The sequence below is a fragment of the Octopus sinensis genome, linkage group LG14, assembly GCF_006345805.1.
Source record: "Octopus sinensis linkage group LG14, ASM634580v1, whole genome shotgun sequence".
NCBI lineage: Eukaryota > Metazoa > Mollusca > Cephalopoda > Octopoda > Octopodidae > Octopus > Octopus sinensis.
The window spans coordinates 29,810,553-29,836,583 of NC_043010.1; the positions used below are offsets into that span (position 1 = coordinate 29,810,553).

The 26,031-nt window shown below is 38.2% G+C and overlaps 2 protein-coding genes across 2 annotated transcripts in view; one reads left to right on the forward strand and one right to left on the reverse strand.

The window, feature by feature from the left end:
* The window catches only part of LOC115219303 (zinc finger protein 808-like), a 45,271-nt gene extending 19,866 nt beyond the window's left edge, over nt 1-25,405 (reverse strand). Inside the window, exons 1-3 of the mRNA XM_029789465.2 lie at nt 24,889-25,405; nt 11,897-13,692; nt 10,638-10,665 (exon numbers count right to left, since the gene is read on the reverse strand). Of these exons, the coding sequence (XP_029645325.1) occupies nt 10,638-10,665; nt 11,897-13,431 (1,563 nt within the window). The 5' untranslated portion in view covers nt 13,432-13,692; nt 24,889-25,405. The remainder of the gene's footprint in view (nt 1-10,637; nt 10,666-11,896; nt 13,693-24,888) is intronic.
* Nucleotides 25,406-25,573: 168 nt separating this feature from the next.
* LOC115218775 (oocyte zinc finger protein XlCOF6) overlaps nt 25,574-26,031 on the forward strand; it is a 9,770-nt gene continuing 9,312 nt past the window's right edge. Inside the window, exon 1 of the mRNA XM_029788703.2 lies at nt 25,574-25,824. The gene's annotated coding sequence lies outside the window, so the exon portion shown is untranslated. The remainder of the gene's footprint in view (nt 25,825-26,031) is intronic.

Below are 26,031 nucleotides of genomic sequence, written 5' to 3' on the forward strand. Positions count from 1 at the left end.
AGGAAATATTATATTGCATGGAAACAGGTGTGGGTTGGTGACAGAAAGGGCATCCAGTTATAAAAAAATCTGCCTGACCCCTTACAAACATGGAAAAGTGGATGTTAAATGCTCATGATGTTGAATAAGCAACTGATAAAATCTAAAATATGCTCCATGTGGTGTATAAATGAATCATGATGTTGAATAAGCAAGTGATAAAATCTAAAATATGCTCCATGTGGTGTATAAATGAATCATGATGTTGAATAAGCAACTGATAAAATCTAAAATATGCTCCATGTGGTGTATAAATGAATCATGATGTTGAATAAGCAACTGATAAAATCTACAATATGCTCCATGTGGTGTATAAATGAATCATCATTATTTTCTCTTCGCTTTTTTTTTTCATGGTTGCAGCAAAGAAACTGGCAATTTTTATATTTTTACAGCTGGATGCCCTTCCTATCACCAACTACTTTGTAACATGGAATGGATGTATTCTATCATGCCACCAGCACCAGAGTTCTTTGCAGCAAGACTGAAAGGTCCTTTCTGACCTCCTGTTACTGCTTTCTCAGATGAATTACATTTGAGACAGTACAGGATTTCAGTGGAAGCCTACAACACTGGGGATGTCTTCACTGTCTAAGTAGAAGGAAAAAACTTATTTTAACAATCTGTGACAGTTGCATTCACAATGCAGGAACTAAGAGAACTTACTGGATAGGTTGGATAGGATTATCACCTGTTAAACTTTATAGATGAGGGCAGTGCTTGTACTTAGTTCTTGGCCAAGAGTTAAGAGAGAGAAAGATGGCTATGGGGACCAACAGTATCCAAACATATTGTTAAATACAGCTAAACATATAGAGAAAGAGATAACAATGGTGGTTTGTGGCAAGGACTGGGGTGGGGTGGGAATCTAGCTACTAAGGGAACTAACTTATTGGCATAGAACACCCTCGTTTAAAGGATGGGTGACTGGTTATAAATATGGCCAGAACTGCTGGACACTGCCAATACTTATTTAACATAGTAAATTATGAAATATTAATAAATAATAAATAGTTAATTACTTCTCTTATCTTAGCTCTGAACTGGGCTATTTTCCAACTGCCTTCAAGCCTTAAATGGGGCCTGAGGTAGCTTACAACTTAAGACATGAACATTTTCACAGGTGTGGCTATGTGGTAAGAAGCTTGCTTCCCAGTCGCATGGTAGTGAGTTCAGTCCCACTGCAAGGTGTCTTCTACTACAGCCTTGTAAAAGGATTTGGTAGCAGGAAACTGAAAGGAGTCTGCCATATATGTATGTGTGTCTTTGTCTCCTAGCACCACTTGACAACTGGTGTGGTTACGTTTACATTCCCATAACTCAGCAGCTAGGAAAAAGAGACCAATACAATAAGTACCAGGCTTTAAAAAAAATATACAAATTGGGTTTGATTCAATTGATTAAAAGATTCTTCAAGGCGGTACCCAGTCTAAAGACTGAAAAAAGCAAAAGAGAAAGTGTCACTGATTTATAAAGTGTAAACTTAATTAGCTCTAATATTTTTGCAGTGATGCAATGACTAAATAACTGTCTCCTGATCTTTGTAATTTTGGTCTACATTGGAAATTAAATAATAAAAAAAAAAAAAAGATTAGAGTTGCAATTCACATAAATTAAAACAAATACCTTTTATCTTTTAATCATTTCAGCCATTACATTGTGGTCATGCTGGAGCACTGCTTTGAAGAGTTTTTAGTCCAATGTATTGATCCCCAGTACTTATTTTTTTTAAAGCCTGGTACTTATTCTATCAGTCTCTTTTTCACCAAGCTGCTAAGTTATGGGGATGTAAACACACCAGCACAAGTTGTCAAGCAGTGGTGGTGTGTGTGGGGGGGAAAAAAAAACAAAAAAACACATGGATATGACGGTTTCTTTTCAGCTTCTGTCAAACAAATCCACTAGCAAAGCTTTGGGTGGCCTGAGGTCTATAGTAGAAGACACTTGCCCAAGGTACAATGCTGAAGGACTGAACCTGGAACCATTTGGTTGGGAAGCAAGCTTCTTACCACACAGCCACTCCTGTTCATGACTTATTTTACTTGTACCTTAGAATTCATAAGACTAGTTACCTGATTTCCAAGAAGTATAAGTGACTGAGATCACAAAATTCCTCAAATCAGGATGCTGGTGGTTCAAAACCAGTGACTTTGAGGGGAGGGGACAAGCTGGTTACATTTTATCAATCTTGAAGAGATGAAAGTCAGAGTTGACCTTGGCAGGATTTGAACTCAGGAAGAAATGTTGCTAAGTATTTTGTCTGACTTGCTAAAAATCCTGCCAGCTCAAACCTCAGCTGTTTTAATGTTAAAACTTGAGGAAAACTATAAAACACTACTTATATCTTTTATCTGTTTCAATCATTAGATTGTGGCCATGCTGGGGCATTGCACTGCATTTTTAGCAAATGAATCTACCTTTCACTCTGCAAAAGTCCTTTTGATGCCAACAAGGGTAGTAGCTTTCTGAACTTCCTCCATCTCTGCTTTCCCCCACCCCATCTTTATACCCAGGTTTTTGTCAGTCACTGTAATCCCCATTCCCTACTTGCACCTTCTTGGCAATACCTGTCTATATTAAGACCTCTCTACCTTTAGGGCATGCCCTGGCAATTGCCATCATTTATCTCTCTCTTCCTTTCTCTACTATCCCATCTATTCTCTGATCCTTGTTACTTGTGAGTATACCCTAGCACTTCATCACCACCTCTCTCCTGCATTCTCTTGCTGTTTACCACTCTCTCTCTCTCTTTCCCTTGCCCTTCTCTATGACTGGGTAACTATGTATCTCCATTAGAGCAGCACACCTGTTTCTGCCTTCATTATTGATCACTCTGTTTCCTTCTCTTGCTTTTCCCTCTGGCTAGGTAACCAAGTATCTCCTTTACATCAGCACGTCTGTTTCTGCCCTCTTTCTTGTACCTCTCTCTCTCACTCTCACTGGGTAACCATGTATCTCCTCTATAGCAAGACACTTTTCTGCCTCTCTAAACCTTTTATCATCTGACACAAGACCATCTCCTCCAATGCCCCCTCCCATCTCAAAATTCCTTGCCTTGCAGGTTACTTGGTGCCACATAAAACGCATCCAGTCCACTCTATAAAGTGGTTGGCATTTGGAAGGGCATCCAGCTGTAAAAATCCTGCTAAAGCTAACCTTGCCTGTGCTAGTGCCACATAAAAAACACTGAATCCACTCTGCAGAGTGGTTGGTGTTAGGAAGGGCATCCAGCTGTAAAAAGCCTGGCAAATCAGACAGAGTAACCTCAGGTAATCATGTGCCTGGCTGCCTCCTGTCAACTGCCCTACCCACACATGCATGGAAGACAGACGTTAAATGACGATGACGAATGGACCCCGTTACTTAGTTTTATTTCTTTTCAAAGTCTGCTACTTATTTAATTGGTCTCTTTTGCTGAACCCACTCAGTTATGAGGACATAAACACACCAACACTGGTTATCAAGTGGTGATGAGGAACAAATGCAGACACAAGACATACATATATATACATGATGGGCTTCTTTGTTTCCATCTACCAAATCCACTCACAAAACTTTAGTTGGCCCGAGGCTATTGTAAAAAGCACTTGCCCAAGGTGCCACTCAGAGGGACTGAAACTGGAACCATGTGGTTGGGAAGTAAGCTTCTTATCACACAGCTGTCTTGTTTTATTAAGCTACTCTTGTGTTAACAAGATTGTCAATAATACTGTTTTTCAAGTTAATCAAGTAAAAGTATGGATTTTCTATAGTCTTAAATTATAGTTTTGAATATCTGCAGTGCACTTAGATACTTGTGATACAAAATTAGACATTTCTCTAAATGTGGGCATAACCAGGATTTTGATCAAGGGGGTACACATTCTTGAATTCAGTCTATCATTCAGAGCACTGGGCAGAAATCACATCACTTCTGTGCGGCTCGGTCGGCTACGCGATGCTCTGTTTTAATTAGACAGTCGGATTCCTCCGGTCCGTACCAGTTCCGAGTCGACTGTTCGCCGCCAGCCAAACGTCGTGGTGTGATGACTGACCCCATGTGAGGAGAAGCCGGGCCGTGCGCACCGATGTGACGGCGAGCCCGAAGCCGTGTCGCTTCACGGCATCCCAGGTGTGGAGCTGTGTTGTTCGCGCCCACTATGCCCCGTATGATACCGCACGCGTGCCGCCAGACGACTGCCCGACGCATGAGAAGGCCACTTTGGTCAATGGAACCTGCATTGAAGCTTGTTGTGCATGTGTGTGTTCTCCCACTCACAGCTTGATAACCAGTGTTGGTTTGTTTACATCTCTGTAACTTAGTGGTCTGGGTACAAGAGGCTAAACCAGGCATGGGCAAACTTTTTGCAGAAACGGGCCACATAAGACACGACTCATCATCAGGTGGGCTGCACAATTAAAAAAATTCAAGGTAATTTTTTTATTGGTGTGCCAGTCAGAAAGCCCTGAGTGTCACATTTAGTCCATGAATGGATAAATCCTTAGATTGAAGTCCAATAAGTGAAAGAAGTAAAACAAAAGATGTATGTTATGTACAAATATGCAACTGGGAGTGGAGTCATTCAATCGTATCTCACCCTGCTAATGTATGTCATCATCATCATCAACATTTAGCATCTGTTTTTCATGCTGGCATGGGCTGGATGGCTTGACAGGAACTGGCAGAGCCAGAGGCTGCACCAAGTTCCACAGTCTGTTTTGGCTTGTTTTCTATGGCTTGATGCCCTTCCTAATGCCAACCATTCCAGAGTGTACTGGGTGCTTTTTGCATGGCACCAGTATCCACACCAATGCTTTTTACATAGCGCCTTGGTTCTAGGATCTCAATTCTGTTGTGGTCGTAGAAACACTTGGAAAATAAAGTAAATTGGTTTGCCAGGAAGATGAGGAAAAGTTGAATGTTTCAGATAAAACACTTTGTAAGGAAAAAATGTTTTCTGTTGATTCTAAATTCTATAAATTGAAAGTAGTTTCCTCAGATCCTACTGTTTAATATTACAAGTCAGGATCAGCAAAGGTTTACTACCTTTTTACCGTTTGTTTATCTTATAGATAGCATGAGACAGACAGGTCTGAAATATAAATGATATCCATTCTAACCACAGCTCCAATATTTCGGGCATGTGGCAAGAACAACTGAAGAAAGAATCATAAGACAGATTTGACAAAGCAGCCTAGCAGGAGATGAGTGAGATGATTGGATAATATTCATTGCCTCATATGGTCTTGCCTAGGGATCTGGCAGGAATGATTACTGACAGTTGTTTCTGATATGACTTTATAAGGTGTGTCTGAGGACACTGCTGCTAAGGCCTGCCAACTATGAAGATGGACGGTATTTTGTGTTATCACATCTATGAGACAGTCTCAAGGTCCTCTGATTTCCTTCTTGTAATATTTCACACCAAGAATTCCTTAGTTGACTATATGATGAATGTTTGTATGTGTGAGTGCATATATGTGCGTGTATATGTATGTGTATCATCATCATCGTTTAACGTCTGCTTTCCATGCTAGCATGGGTTGGACGATTTTGACTGAGGGCTGGCGAGCCAGATGGCTGCACCAGGCTCCAATCTTGATCTAGCAGAGTTTCTACAGCTGGATGCCCTTCCTAATGCCAACCACTGTGAGAGTGTAGTGGGTGCTATATATATATATAGTGGAGGAAGGAAATATTCAACAAAATTTCAAAAATTGCTTTCTTTTTCTTAAAAGTATATTTGAAACCTCATCTTTATCCATGCAAAATCTACAGTTTAATTCACACTCTTTCACAATGAAATTGATGGGTTGGTAATAAATAAGAGAGGAATCTCATCACTTTACATGCTCCTTGAGTCAAGTCAGTTTTTCCAACACACATCAGTGATTGCCAAGCCAATGGCAACAAAGCCTCTATGCTACAGGTGGGAACCCTCACCTACACTCAAATTTGAAATGACCTACACATGAAGTTCTCTAAAAACTTCATCTGAAAGAAATAAAAGTTGTAAATCTCAATGCTAATACAGTTAACTTAATACATCATATTTACTCATGTATAAGTTGCACTATTTTAGACTTGATTTTAAAGGAAAAAAAAAGCTGGGTTGTGATTAATATATAGAGCAAAGCTGAAATCAAGTTTGATTATGGAAATAAAAATTTTGTACGAATATTTAACATCAAAATAGGAGTGTGACTTATAAACAAGTAAATATGGTAATTTGCATACTTCGAAATTTGTAATGTTAAAGGTAATTTTTTTTTTTTGGAGAAATGTTGTCCACAACTTCACAGGTTTCTATATACCTGTTCACAACCTCCATGGATTGTTACATACCTGTAATTCACCTCAGGTCCTCAAAAGGTATCTCATCTATGCCCTATACCAACAAAAACAACAATAAAAGAGAAAAAGATTCACAGGCACAAATGAATATTTATTGTCCGAGCAGAAAATGAAATTAATGAAGAAACAATGGTAGAGACATCAGCTCCCTTGGCGGTTATATAGTTCCAATGTCTTCCAAGGGATCTGGTATATTTCTGTCTCATTGAGTGGGTATATGCATAGACTGGGTGGTATAGTTGTATACATATATATACACACACATATAATGTGTACATACATATGTACACGCACACACATACACATGCACAAGTGAGTGCACATATGTATGTGTATAATGTGTGTGCATATGTACATATATGTATAATTTTGTGGAAAGAAGTCAATGACTAATGAGCCTACTATGTATGTGTATACACACGTATCTATACATATAAAATACATATACACATACAGTTACTTATACAAATGCATACATACATGCTTATATATATATACGCACACATATATATATATATATACACACAGAGATATATATGTGTGCGTATATACACACACACATATACATAAATTTTTATTGATAGACAGATAGACAGACAGAGAGGTAAGTAGATACACAGATGCACTAGTTAACACTATCTATTCTAGAGACAGGAGTTGTTCACTAAGATCAGGTAGGTATTGAGGCAAGTAAACTGCTGTCTTACCCAACAAACAATGATTGTTGCAAGGTTTTTGTGATGATTTCAGCACCAATTGCATAGTTACTTAGCAAAGAAGGGAAGAAATTTGTTGATATATACATGTGTGTGTGTGTGTGTATATGTGTATATATATATATACACACACACACATGCACATATAGATATACATGCATACATATACATACACGTGTACACACACACACATAAAACAAAGTAAAAAAAAATCTAGTTTGTAAATATTGTTATGTTGCCTGTAAAGTGTGCCATGTGATAGCTATTCTCTAGTTAAAGGATTTATTCAAAACAATGGGATTGAGATGATGGGGTTGGAGTGTACCATAATGCTGTCATTTTTAGGTTTGGAAAGGTGGAGTGGAAGAAAAGGAAGACAACACAGACTAATAGTGTGTCCCTCTCCTCCACCACTGAGCAGTACAACAAATGGCATGAATGTCACCACCACCACTACCATTTTCATCATTATCATCATCAACAAGAATGATTTAAAGATTTCTTTTTTCCACGACTCAAGGCCCAAGGTTTATAGGTGGCAAAAGGATTTCCCAACGATGTAAAACAAATTTACATTATAAAAGAAAATCAGACAGCTCCTGCAAAGATGAAACTGATATACCGTTATGCTAGCCACCATATTTATAATTTTTATTAATAATAAGAGTCTCTTTACATTGGCACAAGATACCCGATTTGTAAGTTGGGGGGGGGGGGTGTATATTCAGTTGAAATTGAGACTCCAGCAGGATTTGAATTGAGAAATTGGAATAGGGAAAAACCTAAAAACTACAATAGAGTCTCAGTTACCCGAATAATAATAAAAATGGTTTCAAATTTTGGCACAAGGCCAGCAAGTCTGGAGGGAAATAGTTGATTACATTGACCCCAATACTCAACTGGTACTTATTTTATCCACCCTGAAAGGATGAAAAGCAAAGTCAACCTTGGCAGAACTTCAACTCATAAAGTAAAGATAGACAAAATGCTGCTAAGCATTTTGCCTGGTGTGCTAATGATTCTGCTAGCACATTGCCTTAATAATAATAATAATGATAATAATAATAATAATAATAATAATAATAATAATAATAATAATAATAATAATAATAATAATAATAATAATAATAATAATAAATGTCAACATTGACCCCCAACTGGAAAAGAAAGTGAACACTTTTCAGTTTGAAATCCCCTCACACACAAACAATACAACATACACACATTAATACACATTATGCATATACACAGCTAAAATGATACATTGTCTCATACCATGATGAAATGATCGATCGGAGGAGGAAAAGAGTTTGGTAATGAATAATGGAGATGTGGGAAGGGAAGCAATGCTAAGAAGAACACACTGGTGGCATAGGGGTTGGAACAAAGGCTGGTGTGGCAAAATTTGGATGAAGCTTTCGTTCCAATGAAAAGGGATGGGGTGTTTACACAGCCACCTGTGCAACCCTTGAGTCTCTTAATGAGTGTGTGTGTATGTGTGTGTAAATGTTGGTGACAAAGCAGAAAGGGAAAAGCATTTTTTATAGTTGAGAAAATGGTTGTTAAACCCTGTGTAAAGTTATAGTGAAGGGAGTGGGAATCAGTGTGATAGTATGAAAAAAGGTACAATAATGTACACTAATTGAAATATTTTGGACAACAGTTTAAAAAATTTTTTTTTTCTACACACATACACACACACTCACCCTGTGTACAACAATATATGTGGTTGTGCGGGTTCATGCTGTATATGTACATAAATATATGTGTGTGTGTATATATGTATATATATATACAGACACATACATGTACATACGTGCATGCAAACACACAGAAACTGTGTTGCTTCCTTTTTGATTTTTTTTTTATTCTTAAAGGATTTTGTCTAGTACATATAAGTGTGTGTGTGAGTATACATACATTGTTTCTACCATAGGCACAAGGCCTGAAATTTTTCAGGGAGGGGCCAGTCAATTACACTGATCTCGGTGCTCAACTGGTACTTATTTTATCAACCCTGAAAGTATGAAAGGCAAAGTTGACCTCCGTAGCATTTGAACTCAGAATGTAAAGACCTGGAAGAAATGCTGCTTAGCAATTTTTCTGGCACAGTATTAATTCTTTCAGCTCTCTGCCTTTGTTTACACACACACACACACACACACACACATGTATGTAGATACATTACATGTATGAATGGATGAAAAAGAAAGTAACCATGCAGGTAGACACATATACACACACATTAAAGTGTGTGTAACACATATCTGCATGTGTGTGTGTGTATATTTATATATATATATATACACATATATATATATATATATATATATATATATATATATACACACACGTATGTATGCCTGTATTTGTGTATAGATGTAAATGAATAAGTGGTTCTATGTATCTATGCATGCAGGCATGCATTACACGCTGACAAAAAAGATTCTCTACTCATGTGGATAGTAAATTACAAAATACCAGTTAAAAGTATTATAATAATAATAATAATAATAATAATAATAATGCGTTCTGATTTTGGCACAAGGCCAGATATTTTGAAGTGGGATAAGGGTAGTCAATACCATTGACCTCAGTACTTGACTGGTACTTTATTTAATCTACTCCAGAGGGATGAAAAGCAAAGTGAACCTCGGGGAATTTTGAACTTGGAATATGAAAGAGCAAGAAGTACTGCAAAACATTTTGACCATTGCTCAAATGATTCTGTGATTCCATCGCTATTAACAATAATTGTTTCTTAGATAGGCACAAGGCCAGAAATTTTGAGGGGATGGGGTAAGCTGATGCCGTCAACATCAGTACTTGGCTGGTATTTGATTGACCTCCAAAGGGTGACAGGCAAAGTTGACTAAAATGGGATTTAAATGCAGAAAATAAAGAGACAGAAGAAATAATGTAAAACATTTTGTCTGTCACTCTATCGATTTTACCAGTCCACCTTCCTAATAATGATAATGATAACGATGATTTTTACATGGGCACAAGGCCAAAAATCTATGAAGTTGTGGGGTAGGTGAATAGCCAAGTATACTGATACCAGTATTTGACTGATACTTTATTTTAGTCGACCTTAGAAAGGTGAAGGCAAAGTCTATCTTAAAACCCAGAATGTAAAAGGAACGTAAGTCAACTACCCCAAGGCATTTTGCCTAAACGCTCAACTGATTCTGCCAAATGACATTAAAAATTCTTCTTAATAATAATAATAATAAAAAAATGGTATTAAGTGATAAAGAATTAATAAATGTATTGTTTTCTGTAGAAGCCAAGAGTTTCGTAGAAGTGGAGGTTGATTTTTTTTGCGGGTGTTTTTACAATTTTTTTTGCGCAATTGATGCTGGAAACCACAAGAGTGGGACCTACACATCCGCAAGAAACATTTCGTTCTATTCTTTCCTTTTCTTTTTTCTCCTTCCAATGAGTAGCAGAGCGGAGGCAAAGATTTGGCATTTTCTGAGGAAAGTGGGGATTGGGTGAGAGTTTTAGGGAAACAAAGGAAGAACAAATAAACACTAATAAGAAACAGCAGCAACTGAAGCAAACAGCACCAGCCTGCAGAGAAAGAGAGTTATTTGGAGGTTGTATACAACACACTGTGTGTGCATGTGCATACATACATACATATATATATATATAGATATATAAAAGTATGTATGTACATTTACATTTACAGTTCTCAAATGAAGACGGAGAAGACTACATCTCCAGAAAAGAACTATCTAGAATAAATACATAGGTATATGTGTGTGTGTGTGTGTGTGTGTGTAAGTATGATGTGATTTATGCATAAGATGTGTGTCCATTCATGTTCCTGATAAGCATTGCGCTTCAAATGAATATGCCATCTTGCTGTTTTAGTTAAAAGGTAATTAGAGAGCAATGTTTCCAATTCTACATTATAGGAAGGGACAGGCCCATACCCATCAGGGGGGAAGGGTGTTAGTATTAGTAATGTTACAATTTCATTTTTGGTTTTGTTGTTGAAAATGGTGCTGCTAGTTATTCTTGTTCAATTGCTGTTTTTTTTCTTTACTGCTGTTTCATTGCTGTTATGTTTTTACTGCTGTTGCTGCGGTCTGTTTTTGTTGTTTGACTGCTGTTGTTGCTGTGTTTTACAGTTGTTACTGTTTTTACTGCTATTGTTTTTTTTTTGTGGCTTTACTGATGCTGTTTCTGTTTTATTGCTGTTATTTGTTTTTACTGCTGCCATTTCTGGGGGATTTTTGGCTGTTTTATTGCTGCTGCTTCTGTTTTACTACTGTTGTTGTTGGTTTAGTGCTGCTGCTGTTGTCATTTAATTATTGCTGCCATTACTATTATTAAATTGCACTCACTGCAATCACATTCATTGCTACAGCTCAAGTTGTTACAATTACTGCAAGGATGTTGCAAATGCAGCGGTTATTGTTGTTGCCATTACTTCCAACCTGTTGATACTAGCATTGTTGATGACATCAGTTCTTGCTTTTATCTCTGCTGGTGGTGTTATTGCAGGTGCTGTTGTAGCTCTTATTTCTATTGTCACAGCTGCTATTACTAGCACTGCAGCTGCTGTTTTGGTTCTTAACATATTTGCAGCTATTCTTTAAAATGCTGCAGTTGTCTTTCAGTTTACTGCAGTCGTTTTCTATTTTACAAATGCAGCAGCTGTATCTTAGTGTCACTTTTATACTGCAACTGCAGCTGTCATTATTTTCCTCCTGTTTACAAGTAAGTTTTCTGCAGCTCACAAGCTGCAGCTAATAATGCAGTTGTTGTTGTTTATACAGTGTTAGGTTGTTACGAGTACAGGGCTTGCCATAAGTGATTGCTCACCTGGGAGGAGTATTCTTTCATGTTTTTGTACGAAGAACCTTTCAGAAAGTTGTTCTGCATGAATGACATTGCAGCCGGGGTGGGATGGGGGTGGGGGTGGGAATGGTTGTTGTGGTGAGCGTTTCGGAACTGAGCGTGCGTTCGCTTGTGCCTTTGCAGCTTGTCCGTGCGAGCGAACTGCTTGCCGCACGCCTCACAACTGAATGGTTTCTCGCCGGTATGAGTCCGCTTGTGGATCTGCAAAGTGTCTCGTCTCGCAAACTGTTGGATGCAGTAGTCGCAGCGGAATGGTTTCTCAAAGGTGTGGGTCCTCTTGTGACAGATGAGCGTGTCGCGACGGGCGAAACGATCTCCGCAGACGTCGCAGGCGAAGGCCTTCTCGCCGGTATGAGTCCGCTTGTGGATCTGCAGAGTGTCACCGCGGGCAAACTGCTGAATGCAGAAGTCGCAGTGAAAGGGTTTCTCGCAGGTGTGGGTCCTCCTATGACAACGGAGCGTGTCACGCCTCGCAAACTGTTCGCTGCAAAAATCGCAACGAAACGGTTTTTCGCCGGTGTGGGTGCGCTTGTGGCAAATGAGGGTGTCACGTCGTGCAAACTGTTTGGGGCACGACTCGCAATGAAATGGTTTCTCGCCAGTGTGGGTGCGTTTGTGGCATTGAAGTGTGTCTCGGCGTGCAAATTTCTTCATACAGACATCACAGTGGTAGGGCTTCTCTCGCTGCTCTGTAGCAGTTGGCTGTTGTTGTTGTTGCTGTTGTTGTTGAGATTGTTGACCGTGATGATGATGATGATGGTGGTGGTGGTGGTGATGGTGGTTGTTGGCATTGTTGTTAATGCTGCTGTTTTCATTGCCATGCATGTGAACATGGTGTGCAGACTGCGATGATGGGGTTCGGTTTGATATGTGGTGGCCACTGGGTAGTATGTCAGAGGTAGGGGGAGAGGAGCAAGGCCCACCACTGCCTGTCACTCTTAAAGGGGATACTGCTGATGATGGTGTTGTTGTTGTTGTCGATGGTGTTGAAGATGACGATGACGAGGATGACGGCCCCGGTGGAGGCATCACACCTGAGTGAGAGTGGGTAGGAGACTTGGATCCGCCACCACTCTGAATAGCATAGGGCTTGCCATAGTTATCCCAGCTGGAGTTGTTGCTAGCATTGTTATTGTTGTTGCTCTCGGTACCCATGTTGTTGCCGCTGCTTGTGTTGTTGCTGGTGTTGGCTGAGGATTCAGAGGAACAGGGCATGCGACTCAGATTGTGAGAGCTTCCATGCTGTTGCTGGGGGTGGCAACCGGCATGGTTAGGATGATGGTGATGGTGGTGGTGATGGTGGGGGTGGGTGTGAGAATGGGGGTGGGAGTGGGCATGCAGGGACTGTGAGTGCTGGCGCAGCTCACAGCTCGGTGGTGCATACTGCATGCCACTGCACATATCCTCTCCAGCATGATGTGCAAATGGAGGTGCAGGGGGCATGGACCCGACAACTTTCTCATTCATCTTCAGTCTGAATGCTTGTAGCTACACTCCAGCTGTAAGTAAGGTGCAATTGTGCAGACCAGGTTGTTGTTTTGATGCAGCAGCCACAATTGCAACAAGCAGTTCAACAGCATAACATGCACTGAAATAGATAGAAGCTCATTCCAGATGGAGTTTTCAAGGAAAGTTTCTGATGAACTCGAGTAACATCCATATCAGGAACAGTCTGGGCTGGTTATACTTGAAGGCTTCATTTCAAGAATTTCCTTTAGCACTCTTCTCCTGGAAAAAACAAAGAGGAAATGAAACTAAAGAGAGACTGGAAAGAAAAAAAAATTAATTTAGTATTTCTATGTATACAAACATACACCTGTAAGGAAGTTTCTTGGTAGTTATTTGACCCAAGCAATGATATCACAAAATCTCCCTCAACAGACTCTTCAAAATGACAACCCTGAGATGAAGGAACTTTCAATGTAGTCAAATGAGACCAAATCTTCCCAAATATTGATTTATTGATCATGCTGAAGTCAAACTGACTTCAGTATCATCAGTGAAGGAAGCTTATAATGAACCAAAAGGTACTCTCAGGCATGTTTACAAGTTAAAAGCTCATTCTGAAAGTTCAAACCATAAGGATCTGGTGATAAATACAAGCAGCTTTTCAATTAAATACAACCAAAAATTTCTCTTTGCATGTTTCATACCAAACAACTGCCTAGTATTTGTATGTGTGTGTATACAAATACTAGGGAGTATATATGTGTGTGTGTGGAGGCGCAATGGCCCAGTGGTTAGGGTAGCAGACTCGCGGTCGTAGGATCGCGGTTTCGATTCCCAGTCCAGGCGTTGTGAGTGTTTATAGAGAGAAAACACCTAAAAGCTCCACGAGCTCCGGCAGGGGGTGGTGATCCCTGCTGTACTCTTTCTCTCACTCTTTCTTCTGTTGGCCTGCTCACTTAGCCAGCGGGGTGGCGTCATTTGAAGGCTAAAACAATGCAAACGCATTGTGACCAGCGATGTGTAGCAACATCTGATGGTCTGGTCGGTCACGTGATATATATATATACAATGAAAGTAAACAAAGTTTGCTTTTTAGAAGTGTTGAGATGTATTGAAAGATACAGAAATAATTTATTCTCAAATGCATGATAATACTAATACAATAGCACGAACAGGATAAACTATCCATACATTGCAGAAAAATTTGTTACTGGCCAGTAATGAATTTTTCTTCAATATATGGATAGTTTATCCTAAATTATTTGTGTGTGTATGTGTGTGTGTATGTATATACATATATATAACACCTTCCTTATCTAAATATACATTTTAATACACTTCGTTAACAATTTATTCGCATGCATGTTTGATTCAATAATTTTAATGTACAAGGATTTTTACACTGACACAAATGTAATTTTCTACATATATTTTCATAGAAAACTTCCACTGTATGAATTCATATTTCTATAATAACTATTCTTACACAATTATACATCAATAACATACATAATATACTTTGCTTAGAATATGTTTAAAGACATTTGATTCGATCATTTTAACAGTACACATAGCTTTTCCATCTCATACAAACACAATTTTCTATACATTTGTCATTTAATAATTCTACCAATGACTACTATCACATCACCCTGATTTTTTTTTTAAAGAACAAAATCTTTTATGTGTCTCAATCATTTTAGTCAAATAAATCAACCTCATTAATTTTTTTTTTAAGTTTGGCACCTATTCTACAGGGGGATTCAAAAGTCACCATAAATAGGAAAAATTTCGTTTTTTATAAGAAACAGTTAAATAAAAAAAAATAAATTGTTCTTATGCGTAGAAGTGGCTGTGTGGTAAGTAGCTTGCTTACCAACCACATGGTTCCGGGTTCATTCCCACTGCGTGGCACCTTGGGCAAGTGTCTTCTACTTTAGACTCGGGCCGACCAAATCCTTGTGAGTGGATTTGGTAGATGGAAGCTGAAAGAAGCCCGTCGTATATATGTATATACATATGTATGTGTGTGCGTATATGTTGTGTATCTGTGTTTGTCCCCCCAACATCACTTGAAAACTGATGCTGGTGTGTTTAGGTCCCTGTAACTTAGCGTTTCGTCAAAAGAGACCGATAGAATAAGTACTAGGCTTACAAAGAATAAGTCCTGGGGTCGATTTGATTTGACTAAAGGCGGTGCTCCAGCATGGCCGCAGACAAATGACTGAAACAAGTAAAAGAATGCATGGCGACTTTTCAATCACCCTGTATTGATCTCCTTTGCTGAACTGCTAGCTAACAGGGACGTAACAACACCAATACCAGTTGTTACGTGGTGGTGATGGTGGTGGGGAGGAGGGACACAAACACAGACAACAGCGTATGTGTGCACACGCACACACACATGTATATGACAAGCTTCTTTTAGTTTTCATCAACCAAATCCACTCACATGGCTTTGGTCAGCCAGAGGTTATAGTAGAGGACACTTACCCAAGATGTCATGCAGTGGAACTGAACTCATTTTCACCACCCAATGAAAGCTTGTTATCAATTGAATATTTTCCCTGTTTTATTATATATACATACATACCGTCCAACCCATGCCAGCATGGGAAGCGGATGTTCAACAATGATGATGATACCTACACACATATATATATGTGTGTATATATGAGATATGTGTGTGTGTGAGTGTGTGTATATGCACATATATATCCTTTTTTTAATACTTGTTTCAGTCATTAAAATGTGGCCATGCTGGGGTATCACGTTGAAGAAATTTTAGTTGAATGAATTGACCTCAGTATTTATATTTTGTGTGTGTGTGTGTGTATGTGAGAGCGAGAGAGCATACATACATATATTATCATCAACATCATTTTCATGTCCACTTCTCTATGATCAAATGGGTTGGACAGGTTATGTTGAGGTGGATTTTCTATGCACAGACGCCCTTCCTGCTGTAAACACTGACCTGTTTCCCCCGCAAAATAATATTTCCCCAAGACAAAGGACCCTGCTTGTAAGACCATGACACTTGTTTACAACAATCACATGATGTCAAGGTATGGAGACAGTCACATACACACACATCACGTATAAATGTGTATATATATATATACACACACACATACATACATACAGATGTCTGGTGCAGGTTTCTGCCTGGCCATCTTATGTCAAACCGTTGCACCCATGCTGGCATGGAAGGTGGATGTTATATATATATATATAATATATAAATAGCGAGAAGCTTTACGAAAATAAACAAAAGACGAAGGCAGGTGGAGTACAAACAAACAATTGTATTAGTATGGCGCTCAAGAATAGAAATAAAACAAGTCTTTTACGTTTCGAGCCTATGCTCTTCAACAGAAAGATACACAGAAAAGAAACACGGAGAGAAACAAGGAGAGAAAAAAAATGCGTGCAGGAGCTAACGATTCAACATGGCGGTCTGATTTCGGCCAGAAGTCAGAGATCAGATATAAATATATATGCATGTGTATATATGTATATACACACATACATATACATTGAAACTGAAAAAGCCCATTGCGTGTATCATCATCATCATTTAATGTCTGCTTTCCATGCTGGCATGAGTTGGATGGTTTGACTGAGGTCTGGCAAGCCAGTGGGCTGTACCAGGCTCCAATCTGATTAGGCAATGCTTCTACAGCTGGATGCCCTTCCTAATGCCAACCATTCCAAGAGGGTAGTTGGTGCTTTTTACATGCCACGGACACAGGAACCAGTCAGGGAGCACTGGCACAGGAGCCAGTCAAGGGGCACTAGCATCCATGATATTTGGATGGTGCTTTTTACATCCCACTGGCATCAACGATGTTCAGATGATACTGGCATCATATGTATGTATATATATATATATATATATATATATATGTGTGTGTGTGTGTGTGTAACCACATGTGGATTGTTTGCAATTTTTTCCCTTCATCTTCCTTTTCTCTTGGACTTTCCCCTGTCTCCTGTTTCAAACGAAGAGCGTTGCTTGAAACGTAGAAACTACTTTTCTTCTCTTCCTTGAGTGTCTGCTAATACTTTGCATGTACCACGCCCTTGCGTCGTTTTTTGTTGTTTTTTTTTCTTTTATTTACATATATATATATATATATATGAAATATTAGTGCCAAGCCGTATTTAAGCATAAGCAAAGTTTAGGTTAGTTAAAATATATTTGACATTTTTCAACTTCTAAAAGGCAAATTCACTGCAGTTACTATGGAGAAAATTTTCAATTATGGTAAAAAGGTATAAAAACACTGTATCTGTCCAGTGTTGCCATCTATCGGCATTCCTAGACATTGATGTTTCAAGCTCCTTAGCCATTATCAATGGGAAATACCTAAGAGAGGCAACTCTGGAGAGACCTTATACATAATAGGCTTCTTTCAGTTTCCACCTACTGAATCCACTCACAAGGCTTTCTTTGACCTGGGGCAATGGCAGAAAACACTTGCCATTCAGTGAGACTGTACCTGGAACCACACACACGTTGCTTTCTTTTCTTTTTCTATTCATCACTGCTGTCCAAAGATCAGAAAGAAAAAAAATGTGGAGTAATGATTTGAGAAGTTTTCTACTTTCAGTAGACACAAACATGGCTGTTCAGTTAAGATGTTTGTTTAGTTGTTTTGGATATGGTCCTACTGCATGCCCTCAACAGGTAAGTCTCTTCTATATAGTCAGTCCTGAGTTTATCAATCTCTTGTAGGGAAACTACTGGAAGCTTGTTGTGAACACACACATATCATCATCACATCCACTTTTTCATGCTGACATGGGTTGGACAGAATTTATCATGATGGATACCTATTTCCCAGTAAGGTATTATTTCCCATGAACAGACATGTTTTCACAACAGACTGAAAACAGGGTACTGCTAACATGACAGTCACACTCGTTTACAACTATCCCAAAAGGTTATGGTAAAGAGACACGCATACGCACACAAACATACACGACAGGATTCTTTCAGTTTCTGTTTACAAAATCCACTCACAAGGCTTCACTTGGCTCAGAACTGTAGCAGAAGACACTTGCCCAAGGTGCCATGGAGTAGGACTGAACCCAAAACCATATGGTTGGGAAGCAAACATCTTACCACAAAGTCATGCCAGTGCCTCCATGTGTGTGTGTGTGTGTGCACGTGTCTGCAAATGTGTGTAAATGTTGACTTTTACACTTATCACCACTGGAGTGACTCAGTAATGATGTAAGCATTCCTTGTTGACATTATAACTAGTTGCACTGCACTTTTGAAAACCTCTGGAATATAAAATCTTGAAAAACAGGTAAGGCCAGGTGACAAGATAAGCATCCAACCATAACATTCTGCCTCAAACAGCTCTGTGTCTGGTCCACTACCCTTTTTTGCCAGTTGCAAGGTGACCTCAGTGTTGATGACACAATAAAAAGCTCCAAGTAAACTCTGTAAAGTGGTTGATAAATAAAGAGACAATGCAAGATTCTTTAGTTTTTTTGAGGACATGACAACTTTTTATGTTGATGTTACAGTAAAATGCACAGGCATCCTCTGTAAATGAGTTGGTGCTAGGAAGAGCATCCAGCTGTAGACACTATGTCAAAATTGAGGTATCTGAGTCAGATGTGTTCCTCTGATCTGTCTAGAAGGGGTTTAACTTGAATAAGAACCCACTTGGATCTTGTTGAAGCATCTAACCCATACAAGCATGGAAAATGAATGTACAACGTTGATGGTATGTCTTTTTGTTTTGCCTTATAGCCTCTTGAACCTACCTGGTTGAACAAGCTCTTAAGTAAAATTTGAAGTCCCAGTCAAAACCAATTTTATAATAAATTAGATTTTAACATAAGTATATGTTCTGTTGTTATTCTTTAACCTTTTAGCATTTAAACTGGCCATATCTGGCCAAAATATTCTGTCCGTTTTATGTTTAAATTAGCCAGATCAGGCCTATCACACCTACTCTACAACGTCAGTCTAAAAGTATACAATCAAGTCAAAATTTCAAAGCCATGAGACAATGTATGATTAAGCCTGAACAATATAAATAAATAATTTGACAGAGTAATCTGATTGCTAAAGGGTTAAAATAACAACCCAAAACTAAAATTGTGTCAATGAATGAAACTCTCAGTTGTTGTGTCACTTCAGCTGAATAAATAAAAAATACAGTCATACACACACAATCTATACATACATACAACTGAACTGTGTACAGGAAGACATGACATGTCACCACAAGGTTTGAGGGATAGTAAATAGTTCTATCCTCCACTCCCTTATGCATCATGTGGTTTGACGATAACCATCATATTTCAGGATAAGCTAGTGTGCAGAGTTTGAGCTACATTATATAAATAAGAAACACAGAAAATGTGACTAGTTTCCAGTTCAGTCTCACTGCATGACACCTTGAGCAAGTGTCTTCTATTATAGTCATTTGTGAATGGAGTGAAAGAAGTCCATTGTGTGTGTGTGTGTGTGGTGTGTGTGTGTGTTGTGTGTGTGAGTATGTGTGTATATCATCATCTTCATTTAACATCCATTGTCCATGCTGGAATGGGTTGGACAGTGTGACCAGAGCTGCACCAGACTCCAGTCTGATTTGTTATGGTTTCTACAGCTGGATGCCCTTCCTAATGCCAACTTTACAGAATATACTGGGTGCTTTTATGTGGCACCACACGGGCACTTTTACATGTCACCACATGGGCACTTTCATGTGACATCACAGGTGTTTTTTCACATGATGCTGCACAGGCACCTTTATGTGACGCTGCGTGGGTACATAGATAGATATATGTATGTGCATGTGTTACTGTCTCCTTGATCTGACATCATGTAGGATTGTAAACAAGTACCAATGGAAGCAGAGTCCTTTGTTTCAGGGCATCTGGCCATTGAAAATCTGCCTCAACAAATTCTGTGTGAACCATGTAAGCATGGGGATGTGGGCATTGAAACGATGATGATGATGATGATAGCATGTGAACATTTTCTCAAGCTAATTGCCACTATTAAGGAATCTGAATTAGATTGCTTTCTCAGAGTATCAGCAAAAATATATATTTTTAAAAATAATACCAAGGAAGCAAGCCAAATGGCTCGAGGAAACATGCATCTGTTATATAAAGCTTAAAAATCCTAATTGTTTTTTGGAGTTTTTTTTATTTACACACACACACACACATATATATATAGACACAGGCATGAGTGTATGGTAAGAAGTTTGCTATCCAACCACATGGTCCCATGTTCACTTCCAGTAGGTGACATCTTGGGAAAGTGTTTTAAACTGTAGCCTCAGGCCAACCAAAACTTTGTGAGAGGATTTGATAGATGGAAACTGAAAGAAGCCTGTAGTACATATATATCTGTGTGTGTGTGTGTGTATGTCTGTATTTTCCCACCCACCCCACTGCTGCTTAACAACTGGTGTTGATGTGTTTATGTCCCTGTAATTTAGCAGTCTAACAAAAGAGAATGACAGAATAAGTACGAGGCTTAAAAAAAAGGTAAGTACACAGGTTGATTAATTCAACTGAAATTCTTCAAGGCAGGGCAGAGACTGGCATGGTCACAGTCTAATGACTGAAACAACTAAAGGATAAAATAAAAGATATATATATATATATATATATACGTGCACACAGATACACATACCACATACATATATACATGCCACACCCTTAACTATACACCCACACTGCAGGTATGGGTGTATAGTTAAGAAGTTCACTTATCAACCACAGTGCTACAAGTTCAATGAACTGTGCATGAACTGCTTGGCATTCACGCCAGAAGCTCTAATACAAACATTTCAGAATGTTTGGGTGTCAATCTGATGACGGTGCAGAGGATTCAGAAAGAGTTGGATGAGTCTAATGGTGATTATGAAGGTACGGCAGCTCGGAAAACACACTCCGAGTGTTCTAATAAGAAAAGAACTTCTGAATTTGTTGGTGAGATCCAGGTCATGGTTGACAACGATCCCTCCAAGTCAATCAGGTCCATCGGAGTGCCTGAATTTCTTATCAGGCAGGTAGTGCATGAAGGCATTCGGTATTTCTCATAGAAGATGAGAAAGGGCCAGTTTTTAGCCCTTTTTTAACCGAACATGCTTTGGTTTTTCTTAGATGAGAAAAGTTTCTGCCAGTATCAGATGGTGAACACACAGAACAACTGTTAGCTTGCCGTGTCCCAAAACCATGTACTGAGAGTGATAAAAATCAAACATCCAGTCTACATCATGGTGTTTGGAATGGTCACTAGTGATGGCGACGTTATGCCTCCATTCATATTCTCACATGGCCCCAAACTCAACATGGAGGCCTACATCAAGTGTTTGGAAGAGGTAGTGCTGCCTTGGGTCAAGAGGGTGGCTGCTGGAAGACCCTATGTCTGGAAACAGAACTCTGCACCATGCGACACAAGCAGGAGAACCCGGCTGTCAGACAGTTTCTGCGACCACATCACCCCTAACATCTGGCCACATAACTCCCTAGACTGCAACCTTCTTGATTATTATGTGTGGGGCATAGTTGCATGAGAGACCAACAAAACTCCTTGTAATATTGGCAGCATTCACCAACTTAAACAAGGAGACCATCCAGAAGAGTTGCAGGAGATTCTGAAGTTGTCTGGAGGCTGTGGTTGGAGCCAATGGCAATTTTATTGAATAAATTTATTCCTTAGTATTTAAAGATATTTTTATGTAATTTTGGTAAATATATATGTTAAAATGAGATGTCAGTGTTATTTTCATTTTAGCATAATATAGACAATTTATTCACCACACCCTGTATGTGTGTGTGTGTGTGTCTTCATAATCATTTCATATCTTCTACCATGGATTGAATAATGAACAGTAATCATTTGTTACTGAGACACTTCTGTCAGAAACTTTTAGTTATACATGTCATTTGGCTTGATTTCTATGACTGGATACTCTTCCAAGTGTTAACCACTGTACAATGCATTTTCTAATGGCACAGAGATAGGTTGATTGTCCCTTGTATGACAAAACAACAGGGATCTCATAGGTCTACATTTTTTTCTACAGACTTGCCAGTCTCTTTTCAGGGTATAGGGTTAATTTTTTTGTGACTCTCTAGGGTACAGAGAGAAAGAAAGAGCAATGACATTAGAAGGGTCATAATGAATTGGTGGAAGGAGTAAAATACAGTTCTTTGAGGTGCAATCAGAAAGGGAGCGGTTGGCATTATCAGAGGTGAGGAAAGAGTGGGTTACAGCAACAGAGGTGATCTAGGGGAGATGGCTAGTAATACAGAATGGTGAAGCTATTGTGAACTGGGAACCTTCAATCAAAAACCCTACACCAATCTGACCCTCCTCTTTCTTGGGACGGCTGCTGGCATGTGGTGCTCAAGCAGACCAGCTCATATACTTGAAACTGAGCTGCAAGCAAAATGTCTATACAGCCAACTAGCCCTCATTTACCTAGTTTATTCATCTGAATCTTACCTCCAGCACTTCATTCTATATCACTGAGTTCTCCATCACTTGCCAACTGCAGTATTCTGCTGTTGTAACCAAATGAGAGCAGAACTATAGATATTTTATCATCTTTTCTGTGAAACAAATTATCTTAATCACTACCTAGAACCACTGCAATTGACTTCCATCTTTCATTCTTACATTATCCATCTTCACTCACATTTTACATTGATCACTCCACCTGTCTATGCCACCAAATTATTTCTCCATCTCCACTGGATCACTTCATGTTTATCTGCTCATATCACCCTATATCTCTCACTCTCAACCAATGCACTATGTCTTTCTCTTCACTCACACTCTTTCAACTTCTTGCTACTCATACTATCGTAACCTACCCCTCCACATGTCATTTCTTTCTCTCCATCATGCTGCTCTTCAACCTTCATATACTGTCAATTAGTACCTACTCCCCAAATCATGTATTTCTGATTATCTTTCTGCCATTCATTATGCTGACCTCATACCTTTCCTATTCTCCACTTATCATCTACCTTCAATCCAAATCATATTTTATTATGGACATCCTCCACCATATCAACCCATGTTCATCATTCAGTATAATCACACTCCTACCCTATTTCCTATCATCCCTCACCCTCTACATACACTCTTGCTACCTCTATCAAGCTTCTCTTCCTATTCTTTTGCCCTGCCACCCCGCAGGGTCAACTCTTACATCTCATCATCATCATCTTTACTTCACTTTCCAGCTCCACAAATTACACTCACCTCCTCATTTGTGTGAGCAGCTATATATCTCTTCTACAGTAAGAAACCTGTTCTGGCTCCTTCTTCATACACTAACTTTCATCACCTAGCAGACACCTTCTTTTCTACTGTAGCCTTATGCAGTCAATAAGTATCATAATTGTGCAAGGCTACATCATTAGTGCTGGTGTCAAAAAAAAAAAAAGGGTGCAGTACACTTAGAGTATGATGCTATATACACACACACACATACAAAATTATGTATATGTGTGTGTTTGCATTTCCTTGTTTTGGCATTGCATGATAGCTGTAAATTAGCATTACCATCACACAATGCGTAGCGAAGGTGAAATATTACCTCATTTGAAAACAAGTGAGGATTGGCAACCAGAAGGGCATCTAGCCATATAAATCTGCTTCAACGAATTCCGTCCGACCCAAGTGGACATCAAAACAAGGATGATGGTGACGTGTGCGTATGTGTGTTTACGCATGCATGGACATAAAAGTATAAGATCTATATATACACAAATAAATATATAGATATATATCTACATATATACATACTCCGAGATGTCATTTAAAAAAAATATATAGATTCAAAACACACAGATTTCTATATTTAGTTCATACACACAAATTTTGTAAACATATCAATTCATATAAGTATATATATATATATACACACACACGTATGTATACATACACAAATCATATATATACATTTATGTATATTACATATATATAAATACATACGTACGTATATATACACAAATTATATATATAGTACATATTTATAAATTTTGCGAACAAATATATCAATTTATATGTATATATATGTATATAATTTTATGTGTAAATCAATATAAATACATACGTACGAGTATATACACAAATTATATATATATATATATATATATACACACAGAAAGGTATATTGTACATAAATTTACATTTCATAAATATCATAAATTCACGTGTATAGGTTTTACGTTAAAGATATGTGAGTGTGCGTATAACAATTTATTAGTGTAATATGCATACATACACACACGTGTGTGTCTATATATATGTATAAATATAAATATTAATATATATATATATACATATATATATATATATATATATAACACATACGTACGTGCATGTTTGTATGTGTATTCAATAAAGCAAATTTATATACAAATATCAATAACAATATACAGATGTGGTAAGGAAGAATTTTTAGTTACCTTGTCATATGTGTTAATAATTTACGGAGAGTTTTGAAATAATTCTTCAACTGTTTCTATTGTTATGTATTTTGATTCGTCTTTTTCGAAATCGGTTAATTAATTCAGCAACACATATACTTTGAATAACACAGTTTTGTCCTCTCGGCTCTCACTATAAATATTATTACTATTATTATTACTATTACTATAATTCCGATTGCTCAACCATTCATCACAAGAAAACGTTTTTAAGACAATGTAAACAGATCAGGGCATTTTTGTCTGGTTTTTAAAGGTTTCGACCAGGCATTTTTTTTCTTCTTTCTTTCTCTTTTGTTTCCTTGCTGTTTTTTACAAATATAAGCGTAACGCAGTGTCTTTCATGGCCATATCTCACCATATATCTTAGTGAAACAATAAAGCGTAGAAATATTTCGTTAATTTCTTGATAAGTTAGTATTAAAAAAATTACTTTATCAGAGAAGAGAGAAAAAAAATTTTGACTTGGAGACACACAGACAGATAAAGAAGAGCCGGTGTCGGCGGTGAATAGTTATGTATAAAAACAAGTCCGATTTCCTTTGGTGACGTACATAAAGAATCGGGAAAAATTCTATTGTTTATCTATCTCAGAAAAGACAATATATTTCTTTATACATACATTTATTTATACATAGTTGGTTTATGAGTGTATTTTCATTAAACGTAATTAAACAGTGTTTGCTAACTGCAAGTTTTCAATCTTACACAACTAATGTCATTATAGATTTTTATCTTTGCGTATGTCAGTGTAAAACTAAATAAACAAGGGTGTGCATATATATTTTTACATATGTGTATTTACCAATGTGTATGTATATGTGCGTGGATGTACGCCACACCCTCCCTCCCTCTCTCAGCTTTCATTTATCGTTCCGCCTCTCATTTGCCGACTACAACCACATCGCTAGCAAGGTAAGTACGAGAAACATCATTTGTCATTCACAAACATATTTATTACATTAGAGACCCACAATATTTGCATTTTTTCAATGCTTTTTTCCCCTCCGAAGGAAAGAACACAAAACAAATGATAAATGAAAACAAAATCACTTAAATAATTTAATCTTCCCACTTAAGTAAATTGACAATTCCAACGAAATTTGGAGGAAGGCATGGCTG